Source organism: the organism of the source record quoted next, unplaced genomic scaffold (assembly GCF_019419815.1).
Source record: "Pyrus x bretschneideri cultivar Hongxiangsu unplaced genomic scaffold, Pyrus_bretschneideri_v1 Contig5, whole genome shotgun sequence".
NCBI lineage: Eukaryota > Viridiplantae > Streptophyta > Magnoliopsida > Rosales > Rosaceae > Pyrus > Pyrus x bretschneideri.
Genome location: NW_025999787.1, coordinates 9628801 through 9656702, shown reverse-complemented (window position 1 = coordinate 9656702; position 27902 = coordinate 9628801). Strand labels below are relative to the sequence as shown.

At 36.7% G+C, this 27902-nt stretch overlaps 3 protein-coding genes across 13 annotated transcripts; all 3 read left to right on the top strand.

Annotated features, from left to right (window-relative positions):
• The first annotated feature begins 6326 nt into the window (after positions 1–6326).
• LOC103946207 (root phototropism protein 2) lies at positions 6327–9681 on the top strand. Of its 2 annotated transcripts, XM_009356870.3 has the most exons (5): positions 6327–6487; positions 6671–6740; positions 6902–7279; positions 7385–8110; positions 9011–9681. In XM_009356870.3, exons 1-5 carry the CDS (start codon positions 6426–6428, stop codon positions 9506–9508), a joined length of 1734 nt encoding a protein of 577 aa, XP_009355145.2. In that variant the 5' UTR covers positions 6327–6425; the 3' UTR covers positions 9509–9681. The 2 variants fall into 2 exon arrangements, with proteins under 2 accessions (XP_009355145.2, XP_048425513.1); XM_048569556.1 differs by lacking the exon at positions 6671–6740 and having other exon boundaries at positions 6342–6487.
• Positions 9682–12434: 2753 nt separating this feature from the next.
• Positions 12435–16489, top strand: LOC103946297 (26S proteasome regulatory subunit 6B homolog). Its single transcript, XM_048569460.1, has 6 exons — positions 12435–13016; positions 14119–14349; positions 14563–14721; positions 14922–15074; positions 15486–15569; positions 16044–16489. The coding sequence occupies exons 1-6, from the start codon at positions 12516–12518 to the stop codon at positions 16176–16178; spliced, it is 1263 nt and encodes a 420-aa protein (XP_048425417.1). The 5' UTR covers positions 12435–12515; the 3' UTR covers positions 16179–16489.
• A 1769-nt stretch (positions 16490–18258) lies between these two features.
• LOC103946307 (putative disease resistance protein RGA1) lies at positions 18259–27079 on the top strand. 10 transcript variants are annotated; one of them, XM_048569028.1, is made up of 8 exons: positions 18259–18655; positions 18742–19703; positions 22620–25380; positions 25528–25647; positions 25774–25891; positions 26062–26158; positions 26258–26461; positions 26673–27079. In XM_048569028.1, exons 1-4 carry the CDS (start codon positions 18481–18483, stop codon positions 25536–25538), a joined length of 3909 nt encoding a protein of 1302 aa, XP_048424985.1. In that variant the 5' UTR covers positions 18259–18480; the 3' UTR covers positions 25539–25647; positions 25774–25891; positions 26062–26158; positions 26258–26461; positions 26673–27079. The 10 variants fall into 10 exon arrangements, with proteins under 10 accessions (XP_048424985.1, XP_048424984.1, XP_048424983.1 ...); XM_048569027.1 differs by having other exon boundaries at positions 25769–25891; XM_048569026.1 differs by having other exon boundaries at positions 25735–25891.
• The last annotated feature ends 823 nt before the right edge of the window (positions 27080–27902 follow it).

Below are 27902 nucleotides of genomic sequence, written 5' to 3'. Positions count from 1 at the left end.
TTTTGGGTTGAATTTTATTTGAATACACTGCCAACTGTGAGAAGATTAATAGCATGAAAATGATAGAAGAAAAGTCACCCGGGAGTTGGGCTTGGTATTTTTCTGACCAGGTCCGCCATAGTTAATGCTGCGTAGATGACTGAAGTTGATGATGGCGATGATAATACAGCCCATCCTTTTCCATTACTCTTTTTTTTTTTTTTTACAATTTGGAGAAATCTTCTTTGTATAAAAAATGCATAAACGAAAGGGGAGTTGGTGAGAGTTTGTAATTGTTTACAACCAAGGAGGGGAAGACAAGAAACTGACATCTGAGGAAACGGCCAACGACCCAATGAGCGGGAGAGACCGTTTTGAAGTGATCAAAGTGAACATCATTCGAGTTTTGAAGTGATCAAAGTGGACACGACGATATATGTATGCAGAAAAGAAGTCGCATTCAAATAAAGTGTTTACTAACTATCAGAAGTGAGATTCACGGAAAATTAGTTTGATTAAAGTAAACAAAGGAGAAACTTCTCGGTTTAGGTTAGGGGAGGATTTTTGTGTTCACCTGGAGGACGAGTTCATATGTTGCCTATTCAACCAAGCAGTCTCTTTTGATTGCATGCATGGATGAGCGTACAAATACCGTCGTGTTAAGAGTGGACACAAGAATTTTCCTAGAACTTTGGACAATGTTCGATTTGCCCTTCAAACTTTCAATTAGTTTTGAATCCGTTAGTTAATTAAACTTTCAATTTGTGTCAATATCCTCCCAACTATTAATTATGTCACAATTCTTAGTTATTTCCATCACCTATGATGAATATAACTTTTATGGCTTATAGACATCAACAAAATGCTATCTTATTCACAACAAAAATTAGTAAATATTAAGAATTATGATAATTGAGTTATGAGAAAGGAAAAAAAAAAAAAAAAAGAACCGAAACTTACACATTTACTGCAAATTCAAACAATTTCGTTATGCAAAATGAACAAAAATAACCGTTAGTTTGATAGGATAATTGATAATACTAATGGTAGAGGGGCATTGACATGAACGAAATAAAAGTTTAGGATTGACATGAACGAAATAAAAGTTTAGGGAGCTCAGAACTGGATTGAAAATTATAATACAAAGTAAAACAAGATCTGTAAATCCATAAACATTGCTAAAAGTTTCAACAAAAAGAAGTCCATGACTCCATTTTTGAAAAGTGAGTAATTATCCACATCTCATTAACTATCTCTTCACCATAAAGTATTACATAATATAATTAGGTGGCCGAATAAACCCGCTTGGCCTATTAGAACAAGAAGTAGAGGTACTATTTAATTAGGTGGTAATTGCATGACTGATGAAGGCAATTAGTTAAAATTCAATCGTTTAGCTAGACGAAGATGAATGAGGATCCTCTTTGTGAGGATCCTCATAATCCTTCAATCACATTCGTTCATCGTATATTGTGCGATTAGTTTTTGTCAGGTATTGTTTATATTCTATTTTAAATAAAAAATTTACAATGATTTCTGACCGCACATTGTACGATAAACGGATGTGATTCAAGTATTCCCAGAATCCTCATAAAGAAGATCCAAAAAGGATCCTCACTCGACAAAGACAATCCATTTGAGTTACTTAAATATGGATTGTCTGATAATAACAACAAAGTTTTATTCCACTCAGGAGAGTCGGCTTTATGAATTTTAAAACATCACTGCAAATGGTTTTATGTCAAATATTCTGTAAGCTCAAACTACTTCATGTGTTTTCTTGGAGTCTCTTTGGAAGTCTTCCTAGGTTTTCATCTACTTTTTTACCGTGAGCATCTATATCATATTTGCATATTTTAACCGGAGCATTTGTAGGTCATCGATTCACATGTCCAAACCAATTTAACTGATTTTCTCTTATTTTATCTTTAATTGTGGCTGCTTCTGCTTTTCTAATTGTCTAACAAACAAGAAGAAATTCTTACACTAAATTTATCTATAATGTAGAAAGAAAATTTAAATGGAAAATCACACTACTCCTATCAACTCGATAAGCTCATATCTAAAAGATATTGGTGTTAAACACTAACTTTAATTATTAACTATTGCAAGAATAATCCAATCATAACGTAACTATTGCAAGAATAATAATCAATACGTGGCAAGTGGGAACACGTAAAATTCAGTCCTCGTCAACCAGCATGTTTTTGCATGACATGTGTATTGTCTATTAAGTCCGGCCCTATACATATGGCACGAATTAATATTATTTATCAAATCGGTATTATCTATCCTAATCAACAGATTAAAAAACCTGCAGTCTTTAATTCAATCACACGCAAAAAAAATTCAAAAATATTATTTAAAGAAAATAAATAACCAAACGGCAGTTTTGCAAGATGGAACATAAATCGAGTATCGTGATCCTCTCTAAATTTCTACGCTGAGGCTCAAGAATTTGGAGATATGAGCAACTGAAGAGAGAGATCTAAATTCTTAATTTGTGTGAGGTATGCTAGTGAGATGATCTAACGGATATCGTATGATTGAAATTGAATAGTTCGAATCTCTTGATTCTTGGGCTCCAGATAGAGATCAGGAAATGATCTCAATTTATGGAATATAAAGTCGAATTATGTATGATTTTAGGGTCAATTATTAAGTAGGGGATGAGTTTAGACATACAAATTTTTAAACCATCAAAGTTGGATTTGGGGGTATTATCTAATTCTGGCCGAACACCATAAACATTTTGAAAAATTACATTAATTAATGTGTCTTAAACTGAAAGATACAGAGTTAGCTTAACGGTGAGCGATAGTGATGTTATATCTTCTTCTTCTTCTTCTTCTTCTTCTTCTTCTTCTTCTTCTTCTTCTTCTTCCCTTTTTTTTTTCTCTCTCTCTCTAAAAGGGGAACAACTAGTGGTAAGTCACGATTATCCATCTTTTCTGGGAGCCAGGAAGACTCAAAGAGGAATTTCAGCCTTCCCATGACTACAAATTTGGCTTCTACACCAGCAGCGGGTCTCATACCCAAGAGACCTCTAATTTTTAATTTGAAGAAAATCTGGCAATCCATCTTTTACCATTGAACTACCAACTCGTGGTTATACCCATGGACTTTCAAGCTTTTATGCCTAATTACAAGCAGATAGAGTTGAATGGAACTCTTCTACCTTTAAACAAGGAATATTAATATTTGATTCTCAACTATTTACCTCATCACATTTTGACTTTTTGTTTATAGCTTCAACCTATTTACACGCGCGCGCGCGCATATATATATATATATTGGCATATTATATTTTGTTTTTTATTTTTTTATTTTTGCCTTGAATCACTTAGAAATTTCATAGTCACGTGAAGTTGTAGATATCAATTTATTATTTTGAGTTTGATTTTTTACAATATAATTATTTTGAGGGGTGGTGTGGCCGGCTAGTTATTTTTCATATAATTAAACTAAGATTTTTGGACCAAAAATCGGATTAAGATCTACTCCGGATCGTTGTGTTCGGAGCCCGTAGATCGAGAGATCCGGACCATTCAAGTGAGAGAAAGGTCAAAACCCTTTAAACGTTTGTGAGGTGAGCGATTGCGATTGGTTGATGAGGACAGTAAAATTGAAATTAAGTGGTCTAAATTTCTGATTTCGCTGGCTCTGGCACAGATGTCCAGAGTTGATCTCAATCCTCAAAACTCATCACCATCCACCTATCTCATGCTATAAGCTTGTAGACCCAAAAATTAAAGAAAGAAACGAAAGCCTATGAATTGGGCCCTGAGACCATTGGGCTAATCCAATATTTTGGATGGACTGGGTCAATTCTTATGCATAATGGGTAAGACTAGTTCTTTATCAGTCCGATGTTTGTTTAGGACTACTTTTATACATAATACTTACGCTTATAAGCAATTTTACCAAAAAAAAAAAATCTTATTAGAAGAAAAATGTTTGGAATACCACATTTTGTAGACCATATATGAACCACATCTTTGAAAGCTTTTAATGATTATCGGTCAAATATTGCAAAACCGGCTAATTTTCCCCTTAAGATCAAGCTCGAAACACAAATGACCCACCTTTCAAAATAATAGACTTCATGACTCATGACATTTTGTTTTTTCACACAAAACTGGAAAAGCAGGTTTAATTTCAGTCCACAAATTTGCCCAACATCCATCTCCAAGGGAGAAGGGACCAACCTCTCTAATTTGCCACCACAAGTTGCAACTAATTAGCAAAATCCCATGAAAGATTTGCTCCCACATGCAAAGCCATCACTTCAAGTTTGAACACCCATCCATAAGCATTTTTTCACCATTAACCCAGCCAGCTTTCCCTTCGTAAAAGCTCATTTCTATAATCTCAATTTATGCATTTTTGAAGAAAGTTTTTAGCGTGTCGGAAACACGGTCTCTTGCATCAAGCGTCATGATAGAATTGGTTAGATATTTTTTTTTTGAAGTGTTTAACCAATTGTATTATTGTGTTTGATGTACCAGACTATGTTTCTAGCACACCAAAAATCTCAAGTACTTTTAGGGATTTGATAACACCACATTTTAGATATGGGGAGTGTATCTCTTTTTGGATAATGATGAAAAAATCTCCACTTACGCACTTTTTCACTGAGTCAATGATCTTCGGATGGAGCTGAGTTTCCTTCCCTCGTGAGTAAGATTACTATAAGCTTTTGAAATTCATGTCCGTGCAATGCAACCGCTTATAAACTATGAGCAAATTGCTTGTATCAAGTAAATTTAAGTTTTATCTAGCGCCCGCATCCGTGATATTGTCTTTTTTTTTTTTACACAATTTTTGGCAAATGTTATTGTGCAACACACTTCATAATGTATTTCAACGATCTGAATTGCTTATCTTTTAAGTTTTTCCTAAAAAATCATGTCAACAAGAAATCACCTAAATCTGAAACTATGTGACCATTAAATTAAGAATTTAAGATTTCTTTGTATAATTGTATCTGTTTATTTTCTTTATTGCAAATAAATACCTTAATGACTTTCTCTTTGTCCAATTTTTTTTTTTCAATCTATAAATAATATTTAAAAAATAGACGCTTCAAATTAATAAAATACATTGCGGAATAAATGTACAAAAACATATGTTTCTTTCAAAAAGTGAAGGAAATGCCGCGCGCGTTCACATGTCATTGGCTGTAGAGATCCAAAATAGCTTCTTCCGGAGCCCAGCACGTTATCCTACCTGTCCTGTTCACGGCCAACATGTCAGCTGTCCGACCTGTAGAGCCGCAATGTACAACTTAGACTGTATAATGACGTGGCGCCAAGCAGGCCAGTTGTTTAGCGAAGTCGACGCTGGCTCGAGTCCTAGCCACTTGTGTTTTGCGTGGCGGAGACATGCAGTGAGGACCGGACCATTACGCCCGGTCCCAAGATTCAACGTCACGTCCCATCCTACCCTAATTATTCTAAAACGACGTCGCAAAGTTGCTGAAAGCTTTAACAAAATAACTTGACCATGCGTTTGATGTTCACTCCAACATGATATCACAACAGACTATCTGTGAGGCGAACCCTACAGCTTCACATGCTCACAAATATCACTTAATTTAACTTATTTATATTTTAGATATAAAGAGAATATCATACGTAAAGAAAGTGTTAAAAGTATCTTACGACGAAATATAAATAGGTGCAAATTGAAATCCACTAATCCATTACATCCACAACAAAGGAGATTAAATGATTAAAAGGCTACCAAGTAGGGAAAACCAACTACTTTTCACGGGAAAGAACCAATAGTACTGGATGTACGTATAACCAGCTCTATTCTGCCAAGTGGTTACTATTAGAATTAGGATAAGTAACATAGAAAAAGAAAGGTACAACTTAGAAAGGAGAGTCTATATCTTTTTCGAAGCACGGATCCTTTTTCTCTAAATTTATTAAATCAAGTGATCCGGATTCTTGAAATTTAATATAACGGCTAAAAACAGAAAAGTTAGTAAAATTTTTTAAAAGTTATAATAATTTTTGGTTGCTGGATCAAATTTTAAGGGTCCAGATCACTTGATTTGGTAGTTTTGGAGAAAGAGATCCGGAGATGATCTCTTTTCTTTTTCGAATATCTGTGTCCAAAACTTAATGACTCATAAATCTGGACAGTTGAAAAGAAAGAAAGAGAGATTTTAACTCTTAATTGTATGAATCTCCAAATCCGTCTGCCTTCACAGAGAATCTCAACTACAGTTATCAAGCTAGTCGTTGTATAACAAAAAGATAAAAGACTTGTATATGCATGAATCTATAATTATCTCGCCCTTATCCGAAAAAAGGGGTAAATAAAGCTCTTTATGTAACACACCATCTTGACCCCTATTATTCAGAGGTCACATAACTCTCTCTCTCTTCTCTCTCTACACAAGAGCTCCAAGCTCCTCCCACCTCCTCCCACCTCCCATGGCTTCTCCTCTCAGTGGCGGCAACAGGCTCTCCCTTGCCATGGAGCGCACTGGCCAATGGTAACTACAACAATCAAACCCTCTCTCGCATTGTGCCAGGAAACCAGGTTCGGCAAGGCGGCTGATCATTGCCTCAGCCGTCGGCCGGACATATCTATCCATACAGCATGCATGCTGACTAATTTCTTTCTCTAAACCTAATTAACAAGCTTCTTCTCATCATTCTTACGTGTGTGTTTGTAGGATTATCTCTCAAGATATCCCGTCAGATGTTGTGGTTGAAGTTGGTGAAGCCAATTTCCCTCTACACAAGGTACTAAACTCAATAGATTGAGTTCAAATCTCGTTCGAATTTCGCAAAACCACGTTCTACGATTTATACTAACACCCTATTTTGTGCATGCATGCTTAACTAACGTGATTATAAAATTAATTAGAAGGAATTACTCACTTAATTAATTAATCTATTTGCAGTTCATGCTCGTGGCCAAGAGCAACCGCATAAGAAAACTGATAATGGAGTCAAAACAACCAGACCTAACGAGAATCGACCTCTCCGACATTCCCGGAGGCCCCGAGACGTTCGAGAAGGCGGCCAAGTTCTGTTACGGCGTCAACTTTGAGATCACTGTCCACAACGTCGCCGCCCTCCGCTGCGCGGCGGAGTATTTGGAAATGACCGATAAGTACTGCAACAACAACCTCACCAGCCGCACTGAAGATTTCTTAACTCAGGTCGCTCTCACGAGCCTCTCCGGCGCCATTGTCGTGCTCAAGACCTGCGAAGACCTCCTTCCCATGGCGGAGGACCTCAAAATTGTACAGAGATGCGTCGATGTCGCCACTTCCAAGGTACGTAGTTAACTGTAATCAATTTCTAGCCACTTAGCCAGTAACCAATTTCTCATTAATTCTTGAAATGATTCGACTAATTATGTGATTAACTGTTGATTACAGGTATCAATCGAAGCGAAATTTCCGAGTCGATCGCCGACGAATTGGTGGACTGAGGAATTGTCGATTTTGGACATTGAGTTCTTCGGAAGAGTAATCGCCTCGATGAAGCTGCGCGGCGTGAAATCATTGACCGTCGCCAGCGCTATCATAACGTACGCCGAGAAATGGCTCCGAGATCTCGTCCGAGACCACTCCGGAACCGCAGCGAAATTGGCCGCTTCTGACGACTCCGATTTGCGGCTCCAACAACGGGAGCTTCTGGAATCGATCATCGAGATCTTACCGACTGAGAAAGCCGCTCTCCCGATTAACTTCCTCTGCTGCCTCCTCAGATCTGCGATCTTCGTCAAGGCGTCGAGCAAGTGCAAGACCGAGCTCGAGAGGCGGATCTCGGCGGTCCTGGAGCACGTGACCGTCGACGACCTTCTGGTCCTGTCGTTCACCTACGACGGCGAGAGGCTCTTCGATCTAGAGAGCGTGAGGAGGATTATCTCCGGGTTCATGGAGAAGGAGAAGAGCGTCGCGGTCTTCAACGCCGGCGATTTCAGGGAGGTTTGCTCGGCGGCGATGATCAGAGTGGCGAAGACTGTCGACGCGTATCTTGGTGAGATCGCCACGTGTGTTGGGCTCAGTATCTCTAAGTTCAATGGCATCGCCAGCCTCATCCCCAAAGGCGCGCGCAAAGTCGACGACGATCTCTATCGTGCTATTGATATTTACTTGAAGGTAGGTAATTTACTAATTACGAATTAATTAATTCTTTTTACACATGAATCGTATTTAGATGGATTATATTGTATCCCATGCACATATTATTATTTGCGAATACCGTATCTTAATCGAATAAAATTAACGATCGAATTTTATAATTTATTAATCTTCATTAAAGATCAATCTTACACTTGAATTAGAAATTGTTTAATCATTCAAAAATATCAATAAACATTTAATTGAATATACTATTTGCTACTTACACCGTCATTTGTTATATACATTAAGAAAAAAAAAATTTTGAACGCTCTAATTATGAATTTTGCACCGATCAAGATACATTATTCGCAAGAAAAATGAGAGGAACACAAATATTATTCATTTTAGACTAAATCACATAATATGACAGATGAATAAATTAGTATTAAAATTAGTTACACGATATGACAACAAATTAAATTGGTATTGAAATCTCTATTTACTGAACTCTAAAAAATCCACCAGACCATCATGCTAATGACTCAAATTTAACTGAGAACTTGCTTAAACTTGTCAATTTAAATAATCAATGAATTTGATTTTCAAACCACAAATCGAAGAGATGGAAGCTTAGAGTTACAATTTCAAATTTAGGCTCAAATTTTCTATTAGAAAACTTGTAAGACAGTCTTTCAACCTTGCTAACAAAACTTTTATCAAAATTACTTTCGATTATTTTTTCCTGAATTGAAAATATGAATTTCATTTACTTTAGTTAGAACAATTTCAAATATATCTTTAAGCAAGTAGTTTGTAATTCAGTTGTTTAATAACCTTTATTTTTGGGTCCAAAATCTCGAGATCAATAAAAATGCACTTTACTCTTAATTAAATCGTAAAAGTGTCCATTAATTGTGATTAATTACTCATATGCAGGCTCACCCGAACCTTGATGAGATAGAGAAGGAGAAGGTGTGTAGCGTAATGGATGCACTGAAGTTGTCGTACGAAGCGAGAGTGCACGCTTCGCAAAACAAACGACTTCCCGTTCAAATTGTACTACATGCATTGTATTACGACCAGCTAAAGCTGAGGAGTGGGGTGGAAGAAAACGACGTGCAAGACGCAACAATGACGAGGAGACAGGTGCAACACGACGTGTCGTTGGCAAGGGAAAACGAGGAGTTGAGAACGGAGTTGTTGAAGATGAAGATGTACATTACGGACCTGCAGAAGACTGGGCCTGCCGGTGTTGCGACGACGTCGTCGTGTAAAGGAGGTGGCGGGCCTAAAAAGGCGACATTTTTCTCGTCTGTGTCGAAGAAACTGGGGAGGTTAAATCCCTTCAAGCAAGGGTCGAAGGACACTTTGAACATCGTGGATGAGGATGTGGACATTACCAAGCCTAGAAGAAGAAGGTTTTCCATCTCTTAATTATTTAAGTCATTGCACTTTGTGTGGGTGTTAATTCTTGGTTTTTTCCCCCTAAATCTTTAATTTGTCGTTTCAAATGATAAATTGTGTTGCTAGTTCAAAACTTCAACTAGTTTAAGTTTGTGTAAATTAATTGTAATGTTTATATTTTAATGAAGTTGGAATTTTGTGATTTTTTTTGGAGTGTTTTGATATAGACGTTTTGTTTTTAAATGTCATAGACGAAACATCTATTCCTTTTGCAAATTTGATTAAACATATTCCCTACAATTTTGATACTTTAATCTTATTTCATTAGAAGTCTATTCACGTTAGCATTCCCTTTTTTCCTCCTATTTGTATGCATCTCTTATTATGATGATTTAAGATTTTTTATTAAAATATTTATTTTAGTAAATTAAATAGAATGCAACAAAACTCATTGTTAGGTATGTTTGGTTATATTGGTACATTTGATTATAATGGTACATGTTTGTACCACACTTGACCAATCTCGAAACTACTAAGCATCGGTCAACAGCATACCGTCAAGGACCCACAAGACTTTTCCTCCAACTAGGAGGTCAATCACAACGCGACACGTGTCGGTATTAGAGGCCAATCACAGCGCAACACGTGTCGATATCAGGGGCCAATCACAACACGACACGTGTCAATGTCACAACAAAACTAGAAACTCTCTTCTATAAAAGGGGATTATTCTCCCACAATAATCCCTAATGTCATTTGTACTAAACTATTCACTATAACTCACTAAAAGAGAGCTTGAACCTATGTATTTGTGTAAACCTTTCACAACTAATGAGAACTCTTCTACTCCGTGGACGTAGGCAATCTGGGTGAACCACGTACATCTTGTGTTATTTACTTCCCTGTCTCTATTCATTTACATACTTATCCACACTAATGACCAGAACAACCTAGCGAAGGTCACAAACTTGACACTTTTTGTTGTACCAAAGTCCTCGCCGATTTTGTGCATCAACAATACATTTGAATTTTTGGTCCATTTGGCTTATTGGTACATTAAAATTTTTGGTACATTTAGTTTTTGGTACATTTGAATTTTTGGTACGTTTGTTTTCAAAACATAAGTTTTATTACTTTTTGTCCTAATAATGAGGAATTACTTTAATTAATTATTATTTGTTTATATAAAGAATCGTTAACAATGTAAAAGTTTAAATTACTTTAATTAATTATTTTTTTTCAAAATTATATGATTTATCGTTATCATTTAGCATTATCTACAATAATAAGGATTTATCTCCGATCAACTAAAAGTTATTCCAGAGACTTATCTACCAAAAAACAAGACTATCTAGAACATTGTGTATGAATGAAACATATTTTTAAACATTCCAAAAAGATGAATATTCATTTTAATATAGTTTATAATTGGGTACGTTTTAATTCGGGGTTGGTACGTTTTCGTTTGACTTCGATACATTTTCATTTAATGTTGGTACGTTTCCATTTGACATGGGTGTACATTTAGATTTGAAAAGTTTAAATTTTCAGACTTAAATATAGTTGAAATTGTTTAAAATATATAGCAGATATTTAAATGTAAATTAATTTCAATTAATTTGAAGTAATTCAAGTTTGAGTATCTTAATCAAATGTTTCAAAAGCTTAATAAACTCAAAAAGCATAAATGTTTAATCTACAAAAGTCTAAAATGAGGCATCTAATTCTAATTTTCTCTTCTTCTTTTTTTTTTTTCCCTTCTAAAGGGCTGTAATAAAATTACCAAAGGAATTTTAAACAAAGTTTGGTCCTGAGAGTTTAAAGATTCGGGGCAATGCCAATATAAGTGTCCTAACATAACTCCATATAAAAAAAAATATTTGTTTTATCGTTTTCATGTGTACTTATGGAATGTACAAAAAATAGCCTTTCACCACACTTAGAGAACACTTCAAATACAATGTTTCACAAAGACTAGAAAACCAGATTACTTCTAATGGGAGAAGGGCATCGAAAAAACTTAGATTACAAGTTGATAGATAATGAGTTTTTATCCCTCAATTTGAGGTCTTGAAGTGTTGTATAAAACTTATAACCGATGTGTTTTTTCTCATATACTAATTTTTATGAGGATTCAAAAGAAATTTATAAAGCATCTTTGATTCTTTAATCTTTATGCATAACCAATAAATGAGCACTACATAATAATAATATTGTAGAATGGAAAGAAAAAACAAGCTAATATTTATAACCAAATAGGACATTGTAAATTGGAAAGAAAAAAAAAAGGGCAAATTGTACAATTCGAACCTAGAATGTTCTATCCAAGGGTGATTAACGATAACCAGTGTAGCCAGCGCCACTTATTCAATAAAAACATATGCAGATGACTACCTACTATTTTTGTGCTCTCGATTTTTTTAGGCCCCAGACGATGGTTTTGCTAGTTAATTTTGGTTATAAATCAAAGTAAGTAAAAGGTAAGTGGCATAGCGTATTGCCTCAGAGGTTGGGCCTTTGTAAATACACTCACTGCACCTGATTTCAGAACTTCCCCACCTTGTTCTTCTATTGTTAAAAAAAAAATGAAAAAAACAATGGAAGTATAAGTCCATATATGCTACATGCATCATCATTTAACGATCAAAATGAAAGACATAAATCAAAAGTCTAACATTAGTAACAAATTCTAACGTCAAATTTTCTCCCTCGTATTATGCTCATCTGGCTGCCTTTCGAGCGCAGTGTTACATGGAGGGTGAATCTTTGGATGGAGGTTCTACAACTCGGATTGAAGATGTTCAGACGCGGGTTTTTGCCCTTTTGGGCCGGGTCTAGGGTATTCCAACAACTATTTGGGCCCGTTTAAGAGCCCAAGCTAACCTCTTCAAAACTGATTTGGACTTTTGCTTTATTAGTCGGAACTGTACTTTCGTAAGGCTCACTCCATCTCTCTCTCCCCTCGCTTCTCTTCTCTTCTCCCAGAGCGAACCAGAAGAATCGAAGCGCCAAACCTAAACCCTCCGAGAGCGCAAAAATGGCAGGCTCAGCCATGGTGTTGGATCCGAAGCCCTTGCCGGAGCCACCGGCATCGATCCCCTCCATAAGATCCGACCTCCAGGGCTACACCGAGCAGAGCCAGGCCTCCGACGAGGACGATCTCTACAGCCGCCTCAAGTCCTACCAGCGGCAGCTCGAGTTCATCGACATCCAGGAGGAGTACGTCAAGGACGAGCTGAAGAATCTGAAGCGCGAGCTCCTCCGCGCCCAGGAGGAGGTCAAGAGGATCCAATCGGTGCCGCTCGTCATCGGGCAGTTCATGGAGATGGTCGACCAGAACAACGGGATTGTGGGCTCCACCACCGGCTCCAATTACTATGTTAGGATTCTCAGCACCATTAATCGGGAGCTCCTCAAGCCTTCCGCTTCCGTCGCCTTGCACCGCCACTCCAATGCCCTCGTCGACGTTCTGCCTCCGGAGGCCGACTCGAGTATTTCTCTCCTCAGCCAGTCTGAGAAGCCCGACGTCACCTACTCTGTAAGTTGTGCCCAATTGATTTGATTAGGGTAGTGACTCAATGTAGGGTCTTTTTTTTCGTTTGTTTGACTATTTACTATCACTGCTTAATTGGAGTAAATAGATTACTAGTAGGGTTTTGGGTTTGGGAATTTAACAATACCCAGGTGTCACTTCTTGAGGAGAACCGTGGCTATAAAGTTAGCTATTCTGAATAACTCATCCTATCGGTGTCATTTGACTGGGTCGAGTTTATTGTCTTTGCTCAATGGTTTTATGTTAAGAGAATTTGAGTAGAGCCCAGAATTTTCCCAGTTGCTCAAGTTCTATGAGTCTAAGATTGAAAACTAACTATTTGTGTATGTCTAAAATTGTCGAGCTTTAGGGTTTGTAGAGTCTTTTCAAGCAAGAGATGGACTGCCTATTATTCGGTTATTGTTGTGTAAACTAGGAAACTCATTAATCTTTTCTAATTTATACCTTATTGGAGAGAACTGGTTATTATTGATGACTGAACTATTTAGGGCTAAAACATGGGTCTGGGAATCAACTAATTTTCTTTAGTTGGTTTTATTGGTTGGTTAAGCAAGCCAACACAATCAGAATGCTATGGTGTGTAATATGCATGCATTTTTTGAATAAGCGTCACGGGGACGTGTTACTCTTGGCTCACACCCTCTTTTGTTTTAAAATGTCGAATTGTTGAGTACATTTCCTGTTGCTAGTATTTTTTTTGATGTCCCCATCAAGCATCCAATAATGGAATCAATAATGGAATTTATCTAAATACGAGTTTAATATAAGAGATTGAAGTGCATTTGATTAAAAGAGAATTTGAAAAAAATAAATGGAATTCGTAACTTAAAATGATTAAGCAGTAGACTAGTACTATGGTTCAGTTCAGTTCCCTTTCTTAAGAACTGAAGCAAACCAATCCAAATTGTTTGTGCTCAGTAAAATGCAGTCAAGCCGTCTGTTTGGTGATGCTTTTTGTGCATGTGGTTATTTTGTTTGCCTCTTCCTTCTTCTTAACTAAATACTGCATTGGCATACACATATTGGCTTTATCATAATATAATAATGTTAATCCCTTATCGTTTTTTTTTTTTTTTTGGTGTATCAGGATATTGGAGGATGTGACATTCAGAAGCAAGAAATTCGGGAAGCGGTAGAACTGCCACTTACTCACCACGAGTTATACAAACAGATTGGAATAGATCCCCCACGTGGTGTATTACTCTATGGTCCACCTGGAACCGGTAAAACCATGTTAGCGAAGGCTGTTGCTAATCATACAACTGCTGCCTTCATCAGAGTTGTTGGTTCAGAATTTGTTCAGAAGTATTTGGGAGAGGTAAGCTTTCATATAAGATCATTTTACTATGTTTTGTGTGTTATCCTACTTCTTACATTCCACATACCCTTATCATTTTTGGAATAGCCAATGTCGTGGGTGAATGTAGCAAGGGCACTGTGATATTTTCATGTTTCCTCACTATCTGTGGATTTATATTTATTGACTAACTTAGAAACATTGTAAGCACTTATTGTTTATTTATTTGTCAAGGGTCCACGAATGGTACGTGATGTTTTCCGTCTTGCCAAGGAGAATGCTCCTGCCATCATCTTTATTGATGAGGTGGATGCTATTGCTACTGCTAGGTTTGATGCTCAAACTGGAGCTGACAGAGAAGTTCAGCGAATCCTTATGGAGCTCCTTAATCAGGTAGGTTTTGAGTTTTGATTTGAAAGAATAAGTAATCCGAATGAACTACTGCTTCATATCAACCAGAGCTTGGATGCTTAATGCACCATTATGGGGTTGGAGAAAATATTTGAACAAATGTCAAGTGAAAGATTAACCCTGAAACAATATTTTTCTGTTTTCTGTTCTCAAAGTTGATTTGGGCTTAATAACTTTTGCAGATGGATGGGTTTGACCAGACAGTGAATGTTAAGGTTATTATGGCTACTAACCGAGCAGACACCTTGGATCCTGCACTTCTGCGTCCTGGAAGGCTTGATCGAAAGATTGAGTTTCCTTTGCCTGATAGGAGGCAGAAAAGACTTGTTTTCCAGGTAAAATAACAGGCTTAAAGTATCTTTCAATGAAAGAGTTATTGTTGGTAAATTGTTGTTTGTACGCTGTGAGGTAACTTTTTTCTCATTATCCTAAGATTTGTAGCTTCTGCGATGTCCATTCAGTGCCATCCATATCATTAGATTTAGACCAGTTACCTCTCCCTATATCTTAGTTGTGGACTGCACAGGAGTTGGACACCTCAAAACACACCTGCACCCAATGTCTATATGAGATTATCCCATTTAATACTGTCCACCTTACGTCTTATGATATTTATGAAACTTGCCATCAGCTTTCTATATACCTTTTCTTCTATATTTTCTCTTGCAATCCTGATGTCTTACTCTTGTGGAATTTTGGCAAGCTATTGCAAACAAGGTAGTGTAACATACCTGCTTGTCCTGCAGGTTTGCACTGCTAAAATGAACTTGAGTGATGAGGTAGACTTGGAAGATTATGTCTCTCGGCCAGACAAAATCAGTGCTGCTGAGGTGAGATTAATTTCTTTAAGGAGAGAATATGCATATTGTTTTAATTCTTCTACCAGTGTTAAGTCCTGTTACTGCTATGTTATGTGTGTTTTTTCTTCTCTGTTTTAACTTAATTTGGGGTTTTGGTTGTTGGGGTTTTTTGGTCAGGCTTGTGCTATGTTCGTGAAATACTTAAGAATATTTGCTTCAAGCTCTTGGTTAGAACAATTATGGCGATTGACATATACATATTCTTTTTAACAGTCAGCATGAGAAGCTTTGGGGGGGTCGGATTTAGCCGTTATCAAGCATTAAAACGAGAACCTCAATATGAATGGCTATAAATTTGAATATGAGTTCTCATATTGGACTTCACCTGTAGTATTCTGAGTGTAAAGATGTTGAAGCTTTGTGGCGATCTCAGATCTTTAATCATTTTTTTTTATAAAAAAATTGAGTCTATAGTAACTGTTGTAAATGGTTCGGTTTGTACAGATTTCTGCTATATGTCAAGAAGCAGGAATGCATGCAGTTAGGAAGAATCGGTATGTCATACTCCCAAAGGACTTTGAGAAGGGTTACCAGACCAACGTGAAGAAGCCCGACACTGACTTTGAATTCTACAAATGATCGGTGCTGGAAGCTCATATTATAGTTCTGTTGCTCGGGTTTATAAAGATGCTTTGTTATGTTTAATTTGGTCGCAATCACCACGCAAGCCGCATCCGGAGATATTGGTTTCGTTGCTTTGAACAATTGTAGCTCAATGTAGGGATGCCTTTTACGACATTCCGAGTTATTGCGGCGGCGATGTATAACATCGAGCTATGGAATGGTTTTATTTTCCACTTGTCCTTCGGATAATGTGGGTTGCGTTTTAGTTGGATACTTGTTTTGGGAAAACTGTAACAAAGTAATACTGAAATTTTACTTTCCGTTCTGACTGTTTGTAGTGATGGCACGTTTTGCAGAGCTTTTACTTGCTATTCTTATTTCCTGGCCATGGCTTCTTAGCCCATTGGGCAATAGTTGTGCATCTGAAATTGGGAGTGTTTGGGATAGGAAGGGGGTACCTGTGACCCGTCCGCCCCGTGAGTATTAGGCCTTTGGGTACTAGCGTATCCAAGGTGCTTTGGGCCCGTGATATGTCCTGTCACCGGATTATATCCAGCCGGAAGCTAACTCTTCAAGAGTCTCTCTTGGGTGTCTGGTGTGCTTGAGCTCCTACCAACAGGGACATGGGACTACTATTAGGTAGGAATATAGAGATTGGTCTGTACCATCACTAGTAGAACATTAAGGTCTGCCTAATACGTCTTGCAACCTCCTCTACCTACTCAGAATTCTCAAGTTCATAGTTTCTCTCAAACTATCTATTTGACTTAGGCATCGAAAGCCCTTTGGTGGATGCCCTCGCCCTTTTTTGGGTCTTCGTCAATTAGGCTAACATTGTCTGCTAATTGCAAATGTGATTACGTCAATCTAGTCTTTTTAGAAATTTGCATCCACATTTAAGATTTAAACATAAAATCAATTGACAATATAAGAAATAATCAAATTACTTAAAAGCACATATAACGTCTGTTTTTTTTTTTCCCTTAATGTGAAATTAAGGCTCAATATTATTTACGTACGAACGGTTAATTATTTATTTTCTTATAGAAATGAAAATAAAATCTCTCTCTCTCCTAGAAAGCATAAGTAGACTTTTATGATCACTACACTTACTTGCATATGTATGATTTTTTTTTAAAAAAAATCCGAAGCCTCGTGACACGTTGGAATAATGCTGCCTTTAGGTTCTTGTTGCTGGTTGACAAGGACTGAATAGCTCCGAATCAGTGAAGGAGAAGGAGCCACGTCTGAAGTAAATCTACCCTCAATTGGCTTTTTATCTGATAGGAATCCACCCTGAATTATTGAATGCACCACCTGTTTTATAAAAAGTTTAACCTACAGACATTGTTGTCCATCGCAAAAGGATTATCGGCAGATTATTTTTTCAAGAATCATATGGATCTCATGATTGTAATTATTTATCGTATATTGTACGATCATAAATTATTTTAGAATTTAAAATTTAATATTTATAAAATTGATCATACGATGTACGATGAACGATTATGATCACGAAATTCTTAAAATCCTTAAAAAAAGGATCCGGTGAAGAATATTTTCCCATCATATCTTTCTCTATTGCACTTGTATTGTATCGAAGAAGAGAGAAACTAAAAACTCTGACTTAGACATCCAAAGCATTTTGGTGAATACCTAGCCTTTTTTTTGGGTCTTCGTCAATTAAACTAACGTTTTCTTGATATTTTGCAAGTGTGATTATGTCAATCTAGCCTTCTTAGAAATTTACATCCATATTTAAGATTTTATCTTAAAATCAATTAGCAATATAAGAAATAATCAAATTACTTTAAACACATGTAACATCTATTATTTTTCTTACTGTGAGATTAAGACTCAATATTATTTACGTACAAACTGTCAATTGTTTATTTTCTTATAGAAAAGAAAAGAAAATCTATCTCTCCTAGAAAGCAGATAAGTAAACTTTGATGATCACTATACTTACTTGCATCCAGCTGTATGCATGATATATGATTTTCAAAAAAATCCGAAGCCTCGTGACACACGTTGTCTGAATAATGTTGCCCTTCGTTCTTGTTGCTGGTTGAAAAGGACTAAACAGCTACAAATCAGAGAAGAAGGAGCCACGTCTAAAGTAAATCTATCCTCAATTAGCTTTTTATCTGATAGGAATCTACCCCTGAATTATTGGATGCCCCACCTTATTCACGTTATGAAAAGTTAAACCTACCGACATTATTGTCCATCATATCTTCCTGCATTGCACTTGTATTGTATCGAAGAAGAGAGAAACTAAAAACTCTGATTAGCTGAGTTGCAGGGAATTGAAGGAATGGCGGCTGACGCTGTGCTCACTTTTGCTGCGGAGGGAATACTGAACAAGGTGCTTTCACTCGCTGCTCATGAATTCGGTCTCGCGTGGGGTTTCAAAGCTGAACTCAGAAAGCTTCAAAAGTCCTTCGCCAGCATTGAACGTTTCTTAGTTGATGTTGCCGACCAACCACAAGGTAGTATATATTTCTGAATTCTCTCGTAATCTCACGCACACATGATACAATTACAAGCTATTTAACCTCTTTCCATTCTCTAACAGGTCGGAGTAAGTCAATAGAGGAATGGGTGAAGAACCTCAAAGACGTTGCTCAGGATGCTGAGGATGTCTTGGACGAATTCCAGTACGAAGTTGATCGGCGTAAAGTCGAAATCCAAAACCATATCAAGAAAAAGGTTCTTAACTTCTTTTCACTCTCCAATCCACTTGCATTTCGTCTTCAAATGGCGCATAAAATTCAGAAGATCAACGCATCCTTGCTGGATCTCGAGAGGAAAGCATCTCCTCTTGGACTAGTTTCCAAGAATAAAGATGCAACCCCTCGAGGAAATAGATGGGACAGACAAACCGACGCATTCATTGGCAGAGATGAAATAACTGTTGGAAGGGAAGGTGTTGTGTCAAAAATAGTTACAACCCTGACCGACTCCAAATACAATCAAGAAAATCTTTCTGTTATGGCCATCGTGGGAATGGGAGGCCTCGGCAAGACAACGTTGGCCAAGTCAATTTACAATGAGGATTCTGTACACAAGTTTTTCCAAACGAGAATATGGGTTTGTGTATCGGACCCTTTTGATGTCAATTTAATTCTACTTCAGATGTTAGAGCAGCTTAAACCCGCAAACGCCCCGTCTTCGAAAGATAACCGGAATGCTCTGCTTAAGTTCCTCAATGAAGAGTTGAAAGATAAAAGATACTTACTCGTACTTGATGATGTTTGGAATGAAGATCCCATAAAATGGGAGAATTTGATGGAGTGTTTGTTTAAGCTTCGTTCTGCCGGGGGGTCCAAGATTATTGTCACTACTCGTAGTGGCAAAGTCGCATCGATCCCCGAAAAGCTACTTCAACGACATGAATTGGGAAAGCTTTCTGTGGATGAATGCTGGTCCATCATGAAAAATAGAGCGTTCCCCAACAAAGCTGATATACCTACGGAGTTCCGTACAGTTGGATTGAAGATTGCCAAAAATTGTGGTGGCGTTCCATTGGTAGCAAAGGTGCGTATTATTATATATCATAATATGAAATTTGCACCTTTATTATTTATTATTATTTTTTTATATGTTTTCATTTATAAATTAGGACAATACTTGTATCCACCCATGGGTTCACCACCTTATCCACCCCATGGAAAATTCAATTTACATAAATTCGTGGGTGTAAAAACTTTACCAAAAAGAAACCGATCCAGTTAGAATCAATTAAATTAGTTAAGCGACTTAAGCCAGCTGCATTATTATTGGATGAATTATCTCTTTGCTTCTTTTTTTTTTTTTTTTGACTCATGTCATGTTGGTAGTTGTTACGTCATGCATTGTCTAAATTATTTTAAGACGCCTTAGAAAGCTTAAAACTGGGGTAATTTTTTATTTACTTTTAAATTTTGCAAAATTTACACTTTATTATATTATTTTTTTCACAATTTCATATATAGCTAAGGTTTAATTTTTTTTACACTTTCATAATTCTGTCAGTCTCGATTTCGTTAACTAACGACGAGGCTTAATTTTAGCCCAACAAATTTGCCACGTGGATAAAAACTAAATTTTTTTTTAAATTAATAAAAAATTCTAAACAAAAAAAAAATCTCTCCCTCCCCTCTTTCCCTTCTCTCGCTGCCGTTCGAATGTAAAATGTTCGTTCTTTACGAGTCACGACACAAAGGTCACTGAAATTTCGCTTCTTCCAGATCAAATGAAAAAACCCAATTTAATTAGCTTCGAAAAATCACTAAAACTCAAAATGAAAACCAAAAGGTGTTGAGCTCCAGCCATCACCAACCCCCGCACCCCGGTCTCCCTCCGACGCCTCATCACCACCACTTTTGAGTTTTTGGGGATTGGGTTTTTGGAGCACAAAAAGGGCGATCGGGAATTGGGAATTAGAGGGAAAGAAAGAAAGGGGGAAGAGAGAAGAGAGAGAGATTTTGTATTGGGAAATTGAGCTAGTAAATGGGTAAACTCCAGTTTGACTTCCTAAAAAATTGACCACCTAAATAATTTAAAATCAATCAACTATTCCCTTATTGTTAGATTTTGTTTACTATTCCGTCAAATTCAAGGATAAATTAGTCTTTTCATCATTAATTATTACTAATCAATTAGAACGACCAATAAAATAATGATATGTGGATAAGAATAATTCAAAAACTTATAACATAATAAGAAACCAAACGTTTACATAATGAATCATTTCACATAGTTATTACACATTATTATATGTTCACATTTTATAATTAGATTGGTAGTTATAAGTGACATGTAAGAATTGTGATAAAAATATTAATTTGTCCTTGAATTTGATAGATAGTGGACGAAATCTGATGACAAGGGATTAATTATCTTATTTCAAATAGTCAGGGGGTTAATTTACCAAAAAAAATGAAGAAGAGGTCAATCTCAACTGAAGTAATAGTTCAGGAGGTCAAATGACAATTTACCCTTTATAAATACACCAACCAAATTAGCGTGCTCTCAAAATACAATCTCTACTAGCCCTCTTTGACAAAAATAATCTCAAAAATATATTATTATTATGTTAATAATTTATCAATATTCTTTTGAAAATGTGTTAATATTGTGTCGATAAAATATTAATGTGAGGATATTTTTATCAATGAAGGTTAGTGGAGATTGCATTTTGAAGGCAAAGATTATCTTTTGTTGGTGGGTTTGTAAAAGGGCTACCAAGACCTGTTTTCCTTTTGTATTTTATATTTATTTATGAATTAATTAATTTTTAATGTTTATTAAATGATTTGTTTGTCTACATGGAAAATTTGGTGGGTCAAAGTGATGTCACCGCATTAATTAACGGGATAGTTGACCAAAAGACTAACGAAAGTATAAAAATCAAACTTTAAGACTTATTATATTAACACTCCATAAATTGTTGAATAAACCTCACATACTTAATACACTCCACATTTGCTTTTTCAATGAAAAATTATCTTAATACACCCCACATACTTCCCCATAATACCCTCACACCTCACATTCTCATTATACACCTTATATTTTCTACATGCATCCCATATTTTCTATACACCTCACATTTCTCAAATCTTATAAAGTTTTTAATTTGGACAAAAAATGCCAATTGGAATTGACAAAAGATGTCATCTCAGATTTAAAGCATATGTGAGTTGTTTTCAATTCCACCATTAAAACCCATGTCGTGTATTTTTAATATTTGATGGTAATTTTAGGTGTTTAATTCTTCATGTAATCCCTGTGATCCTTAAAAGATGAATACGAACATAGAAGCTTGAATAACGTAGCATAAGCAAGATTAAATAATTATCGATGTCGTCAAAATCTTTAAAACAATAAAAAATATGAAAGCTTACCTCATGTGAAGCTTTCGAAACATCGATTTTGTGTTTCATTCGTCAAAAATAATTTTTCTTAATCAACATGTTTGTAGTTTCATTGGTTATGGTTTTATTCAACAATGGAGGGTAGGAGGGATTTTGATAGTCGAATAAGATAAATAATACGTTAAAAGTGATTTGAGGTGTATTTAGATTTTTTTTAACCTAATAAGGTCAAAATTGCCATTGCATAGTAGGATAACTAAATCATGTAATATTAAATTTTAATGTGGGGTGCATTCAACAATTTGTGAGTTGCTAATATAAAAAGTCAACTTTAATTATGAAAGCAAGACGGAAAAAAAAAAGCGTAATAAAGTGCAATTGTTGTAACCTTAAAAACATTAAAGAAAAAATTACCCTTAAAACTAGTTAAAACTATTCCTTTTTTTTTTTCCATATATTTTTCTTTTCATTTTTTTCATCTGATAAAAAAATATGGTGAAAAACATTATTTTGCTTCGCATAGATCCAAAAAAAAAAAATCAGTCATGGTTAAACTACTTTACTCTCTATTGATAGAAACTCTCAAATCAAACAGGTTTTGGGAGGCATTTTGTGCAATAAAAAAAATATTGAAGACTGGTTGTCGTTTGAAAAAAGTAGAATATGGGAAAACCTATCAAAAGAAGAAGATAGAATTATGCCAGTCTTGAAGTTGAGTTTTGACAATTTAGAATTGCCATCACTGAAGCAATGTTTTGCATATTGCTCAATGTTCAAGAAAGATTTTGAAATTCAAAGAGATAACTTGATTCAACTTTGGATGGCTCAAGGATTACTCCACCCTTCCCCTGGTGAAAATAAAGATAAGGAGGACATAGGCAATGAATATTTTGATATTCTATTGCAAAGTTCCTTATTTCAAGATGCTACAATGAGTGACAACGGCACTGTTAGCATATGCCAGATGCACGATCTTGTGCACGACCTTGCAGAACATGTATCTAAATCAGAAAGCTTGACGGGAGACTTATGTGGCATAGATAATACAAATGAGATTCGACATGTTGCTCGGGTTTCTACTTCTATGCTAGATAAAATTCTAGAAAGAAGTGCTAAGAAATTGCGGTCAGTGTTTTTCGACGATGGTGAAGTTCCTAGTAACATTCTTCCACGATTCAAAGCTTTACGTGTCTTAAATTTAAGTAATGCTAAGATTGAAGAATTTCCAGTTTCAGTTGGAAGGTTGAAACACTTGAGGTATCTTAACATTTCTAAAACAAGATTCAAAGAACTCCCCAAATCTGTAGGCAAGCTCTATAACCTACAGACTTTAAGAGCAACAAATTGTGCCCTTGAGGAGTTTCCAAAAGAGCTGCAAAACTTGATCAACCTAAGGCATATTTATTTTGATATGAGTACAAAATTCCCCCAGGGGATAAGTCGGCTAACATGCCTTCGAACATTACCTTACTTTTCGGTGGGTAATGAGACTGGTCGTCAAATTGAAGAGTTGGCTGACCTGAAACATTTGAGAGGTAAATTAATTGTTTGTAATTTGGAGCACGTAAAGAATGGAGAAGAAGCAAAGAAAGCTAAGTTGGAGGATAAGACGAAAATATGCCATTTAAGCTTCAAATGGATAGAAGATTGGTCAATAACCAACAACAATGAACAGGGGGATATACTGGAAGGCCTCCGACCGCATCCTGGGTTGGAGAGCTTACGTATTGAAAACTTCATGGGTGATGAGTTTCCATCGTGGATGATGAGTGGGTCATTATTACTCAACAACTTGAAGAAGATTAAGTTACTTGGATGCGACAAATGTGAAGTAGTCCCACCGCTTGGTCATCTACCTAAACTTACAGTGCTTGAGATTAGCGGAATGACTAACTTGAAATGTATTGGAGTTGAGTTCTACGGTTATGATCTTGTCCACAATGTAGCCACGACAAGTAAGGAGATAATTACTTTATTTCCTGCACTAAAAGAATTAAATATTTCTAACTGCAACGATCTAATTGAATGGATGGAATTTGAAGCACCAATGATGTCAACACAAAAAATTGTGGTTTTTCCTTGCCTAGAGAAGTTGATGATAGATGGATGCGATGATTTAACTTGTATTGCCCTTGGATCTTGCGGCTCTCTTAAGAGTTTGTATATTAAACGGTGTAAAAAGTTGAGGCATTTGGGGGATGGGCTAGACGCACTCCCTCTCCTTGAGAACCTGAATATAGGAAGATGCCATAGTCTAGAGTTGATTCCAATTACACAGGGCATGACATCTCTACGGAAATTAAAGATTGCTAATTGTGAAGGATTGTCAAGCCTACCGAGTGGGTTAGAGTACTGCACCTCTCTCCAGAACTTGTCTATAAGCGAATGCGGTGGTGTAACATCGTTTCCATTTTACACCCTTGCACGTCTTCCCCATTTGTATATTCGGGATTGTAATGGACTATCAGGCCCACTGAGTGTATGGGCCTCTCTCGTGGAATTGATTATAGTTGAGGGTAATAATCTGACATCAATTGAAATTAAAGGCGGCATGTCCTCTCTTCAGCGTTTGAGAATTATTAATTGCAAAGAATTATCATGCTTTCCTGCTCTTCCACAACAATGTCCTTCTCTTCAGGAATTGTATATAAGAGATTGCCCAAAGGTAGCATGGTTTGGTGTCCAAAGTAGCAGCATTAGTCTACAATCTTTTTCAGATTTGGGCACCTTCACCTCCCTTCGAGAACTGACGATTGAAGAATGTGAAGGATTGGAAAGTGGGGTGAGCGGGCTGCAATTTCCACTCTCTCTTGAGACGCTGGTATTAAATGGTTTCCCTAATTTAGAGATTCTTCCAAGTTTAGACAACCTCAATTCTCTCCGTGAATTGGGGATTGTAAATTGGAAAAAGCTAAAATATCTGCCGATGGGGTTACAACGGCTCCCGCGGTTGGAGGATTTGAGCATCGGTGGGTTCTCGGAGGAGCTCGATTCCTTCCCTGATTTTCAAGTTGGATCATTAATGCAACTGACAAGGTTATCCTTGACGGGTTGGCCTAAGCTCAAGTCTCTGCCTCAACAAATTCAACACCTCACTTCTCTAACATCATTCTGTGTACGTAACTTTGACGGAGTGGAGACTTTGCCAGAATGGTTGGGTAGCCTTACATCCCTTACTTATCTGTATATTCTAGGGTGCACGAATCTGACCAACTTACCTAGTGTCCAAGCTATGCAACGCCTCACCAAATTACAAAGCCTGTCGATTTATGCATGTCATCCCCTTCTAAAGCAAAGTTGCAGCAGGGATAGCGGCACAGACTGTCCCAAGATTTCTCATATTCCACAAATCATATGTACGTTTTAAAATTCTTGAAATGAAATTACAGAGATCATGTTACATGTTTATCTCTTTTCTTCTTTTATTCGTCTCAACTACTACATACAAATTTAAACTAGCATAACAAAAGTTGTTTATCCTTCTCCCTCTTCTTTTAAATCAGTCTGGCAGTAGTTGGATGGAAGGTAGGCAGCACCTTCCCAAACTACAGCAAATGTGTATTGGAAAACCAAATTTCACGGTGTGCAAGGCCACAAGATGACAGACTCTAGTTGGATGGAAGGTAGGCAGCACCTTACCAAACTACAGTAACTCTCTCTCTTCAGTTACTCTCTAAAAGACTCATGCTCATTTTGAAATGTAATTATAGTAAAAACCTGAGAAACTGCTAAACATGGACGTAGCCCAGCTTGCATGTATGGAAGGTTCGTACAATGTCCTATGGACTTAGTACTGTCTTTAATGAATGAAAGAAATTCTGGATGCTTGATTGAGGACAAGAGTCTGTAAAATCAGCAGTATACAAGGTGTGCTCTTCTCCTTTTCTTTTACATTGAACAATCTAAGCACGCATGTTTTCCCTTCTTCAGGTTTTCTCCATTTCATATTCACCATGAACTTATTAGCGATTATGCCATTGATGATAACGGTGTTGTAAGAGTAATTTGTTTTCCGAAACAAAGTTTGCTCAGTGCAGGTCCATATTGGGTACTTTGGGTCACTCTTTATTATGGTGTTGCTCACCATTGTCTCAACACCTTAGTAATTTACTGAGAGTTCTTTGGGCTGGGAAGGTAACACTATATCTGTTGAGCCACTTTTTTATGCAATTATAAAGGATTAACATTTTTCTTTGAGAGTTAATCGTGTTTATAATAAACTGTGCATTGCAGATATGAAGGAAGTAGTCTCTGTTATTTTAAGCAGAAAATTCAAGCTGCCAACAAGAAGTTACTCCTACAAACATGTGCATTCCCTACCCCAACTGTCTAGGATAAAATGTAACATCTTTCCTTTTTCTACAGCCGTGGCGGAGGACATCGGCATGGGCCTTGCAGCGGCCGAAGTTGCTGGAATGAAGTGTATCGTAACCAAAAGTAGGTAACTTACTTTTAATACATGAACAAAAAGAGTGCTTCCATATTTCCCACCTTCCTGCTATTCTCAGATAATACTTCTAATTTGATAGAAAGTTCATGAGCATGCTTTGTGTGTAATCCTTGCTAGTCATGTATGTCAAATTTTTAGGGCAATCAAATGAGAAACATGTTCACTTCATCTCTTAAAACTCCAATTTCATGTACACAGCTGAAGAAGACTTTCAAAATGCATATGAAAACTTTGACTTCTTTGGAGATTCGCCGGAGGAGCGATTTCACTTGGGAACCTGCAGAAGCCTTTTGTCAAACAGTAGCAGTTTATGAATTAAATTCATTCAAAGCCGGTCCTCCATCTACAAAATGTTGGTGAAGGGTTACAAAATGTTGGTGAGGAGTCTCATGATCATGAAATTATTGAAGACGATTTCTTGAAGGTTGAAATTTCATGGAGTTTTGCTTAAAGTGGTTGTATATGATTTTACATTTGATTGTCGGGGTTTACAGACTTTGCCCCACCCATTGTATGTTTTCTCAAGTAATATAATTTGGGCGTGAGGGCCTAGCCCCCCAGCTTCGACTGGGTTCCAACCCTCTTTAAATATATATTTTTTTAAAATATGTGTTTGGGTATTAAAAAAAGGCACGTTTTGAGCCTTTGCAGTGTGCACTAAAAACCTTAGGACCAGCCCTAACAACAACTTGGCAGGGACGGAGCCTGTTAAAGCAATCAACCCCATCTCATTAAAGGACCTAAACAAATCTAGAATAAAGAATTTTAGAACATTCACTAAGGTTGGTTAGCTAGATTATCCAAGTTAAAGTAGTACTTTGTAGAAATGACTAGAATGTTGTCTCTTAAGTTGGTGGAAGAGTCTAGAAGAATGGTGAGGTTTCCACCAACATGCAAGATTAGTGTAGATAATTCTAGCTTAGGAAGTTAGTGGAATTATCTAGATATCTCTAGCATAGTGTGTCCATGCTTCTCCAAGGTTCCATCCATGCCTATAAAAGGAGAAGGCATCCACATCATTTGTATCAACAAATCAACAAGCAAGCAAGTGAGAGTGAGAAGAAAGAATAGTCTTGTAAGAGTGTGAGTGTTCTAGAGTTTGTCTCTAGAAAGTGAGTGAATGTCATAGCTTCTCAAGAGTGTCTTTGATAGTTTGTGTTGTAATATTTTGTTTGTGTAATACAAGTAATTTGTTTACTTGTATTGTTTCTCCAACACTTATGCTAGAGTTGTGTACTCTAAGTTTTTTTTTCCCAACAGAGCCCCCATAGGCTTACCAGGAGGAAGTGGGGTGGGGCAGGTGCCATGTAAGATTATTTACCTTTTTATGGCATCTAATACTCCTAAGTTGTCCGTGTAAGTTCTTGCAGCAGATACAAAAGTGTGATCTTTAAATTGTCAAGAGGCCACAAAAGCAAGTAAACTGAT

What these genes read in the sequence shown, in the direction of transcription:
- LOC103946207 (XM_009356870.3), top strand. Translation starts at nt 6,426, where the DNA reads ATGGCTTCTCCTCTCAGTGGCGGCAACAGGCTCTCCCTTGCCATGGAG. An exon ending in ATGGAGCGCACTGGCCAATG is followed by an intron (nt 6,488 to 6,670) that starts GTAACTACAACA and finishes GTGTGTTTGTAG; the next exon opens with GATTATCTCTCAAGATATCC. An exon ending in TCGATGTCGCCACTTCCAAG is followed by an intron (nt 7,280 to 7,384) that starts GTACGTAGTTAA and finishes TGTTGATTACAG; the next exon opens with GTATCAATCGAAGCGAAATT.
- LOC103946297 (XM_048569460.1), top strand. Translation starts at nt 12,516, where the DNA reads ATGGCAGGCTCAGCCATGGTGTTGGATCCGAAGCCCTTGCCGGAGCCA. An exon ending in TTCAGAAGTATTTGGGAGAG is followed by an intron (nt 14,350 to 14,562) that starts GTAAGCTTTCAT and finishes TTATTTGTCAAG; the next exon opens with GGTCCACGAATGGTACGTGA. An exon ending in TTATGGAGCTCCTTAATCAG is followed by an intron (nt 14,722 to 14,921) that starts GTAGGTTTTGAG and finishes TAACTTTTGCAG; the next exon opens with ATGGATGGGTTTGACCAGAC.
- LOC103946307 (XM_048569028.1), top strand. Translation starts at nt 18,481, where the DNA reads ATGGCGGCTGACGCTGTGCTCACTTTTGCTGCGGAGGGAATACTGAAC. An exon ending in TGTTGCCGACCAACCACAAG is followed by an intron (nt 18,656 to 18,741) that starts GTAGTATATATT and finishes ATTCTCTAACAG; the next exon opens with GTCGGAGTAAGTCAATAGAG. An exon ending in GCGTTCCATTGGTAGCAAAG is followed by an intron (nt 19,704 to 22,619) that starts GTGCGTATTATT and finishes CAAATCAAACAG; the next exon opens with GTTTTGGGAGGCATTTTGTG.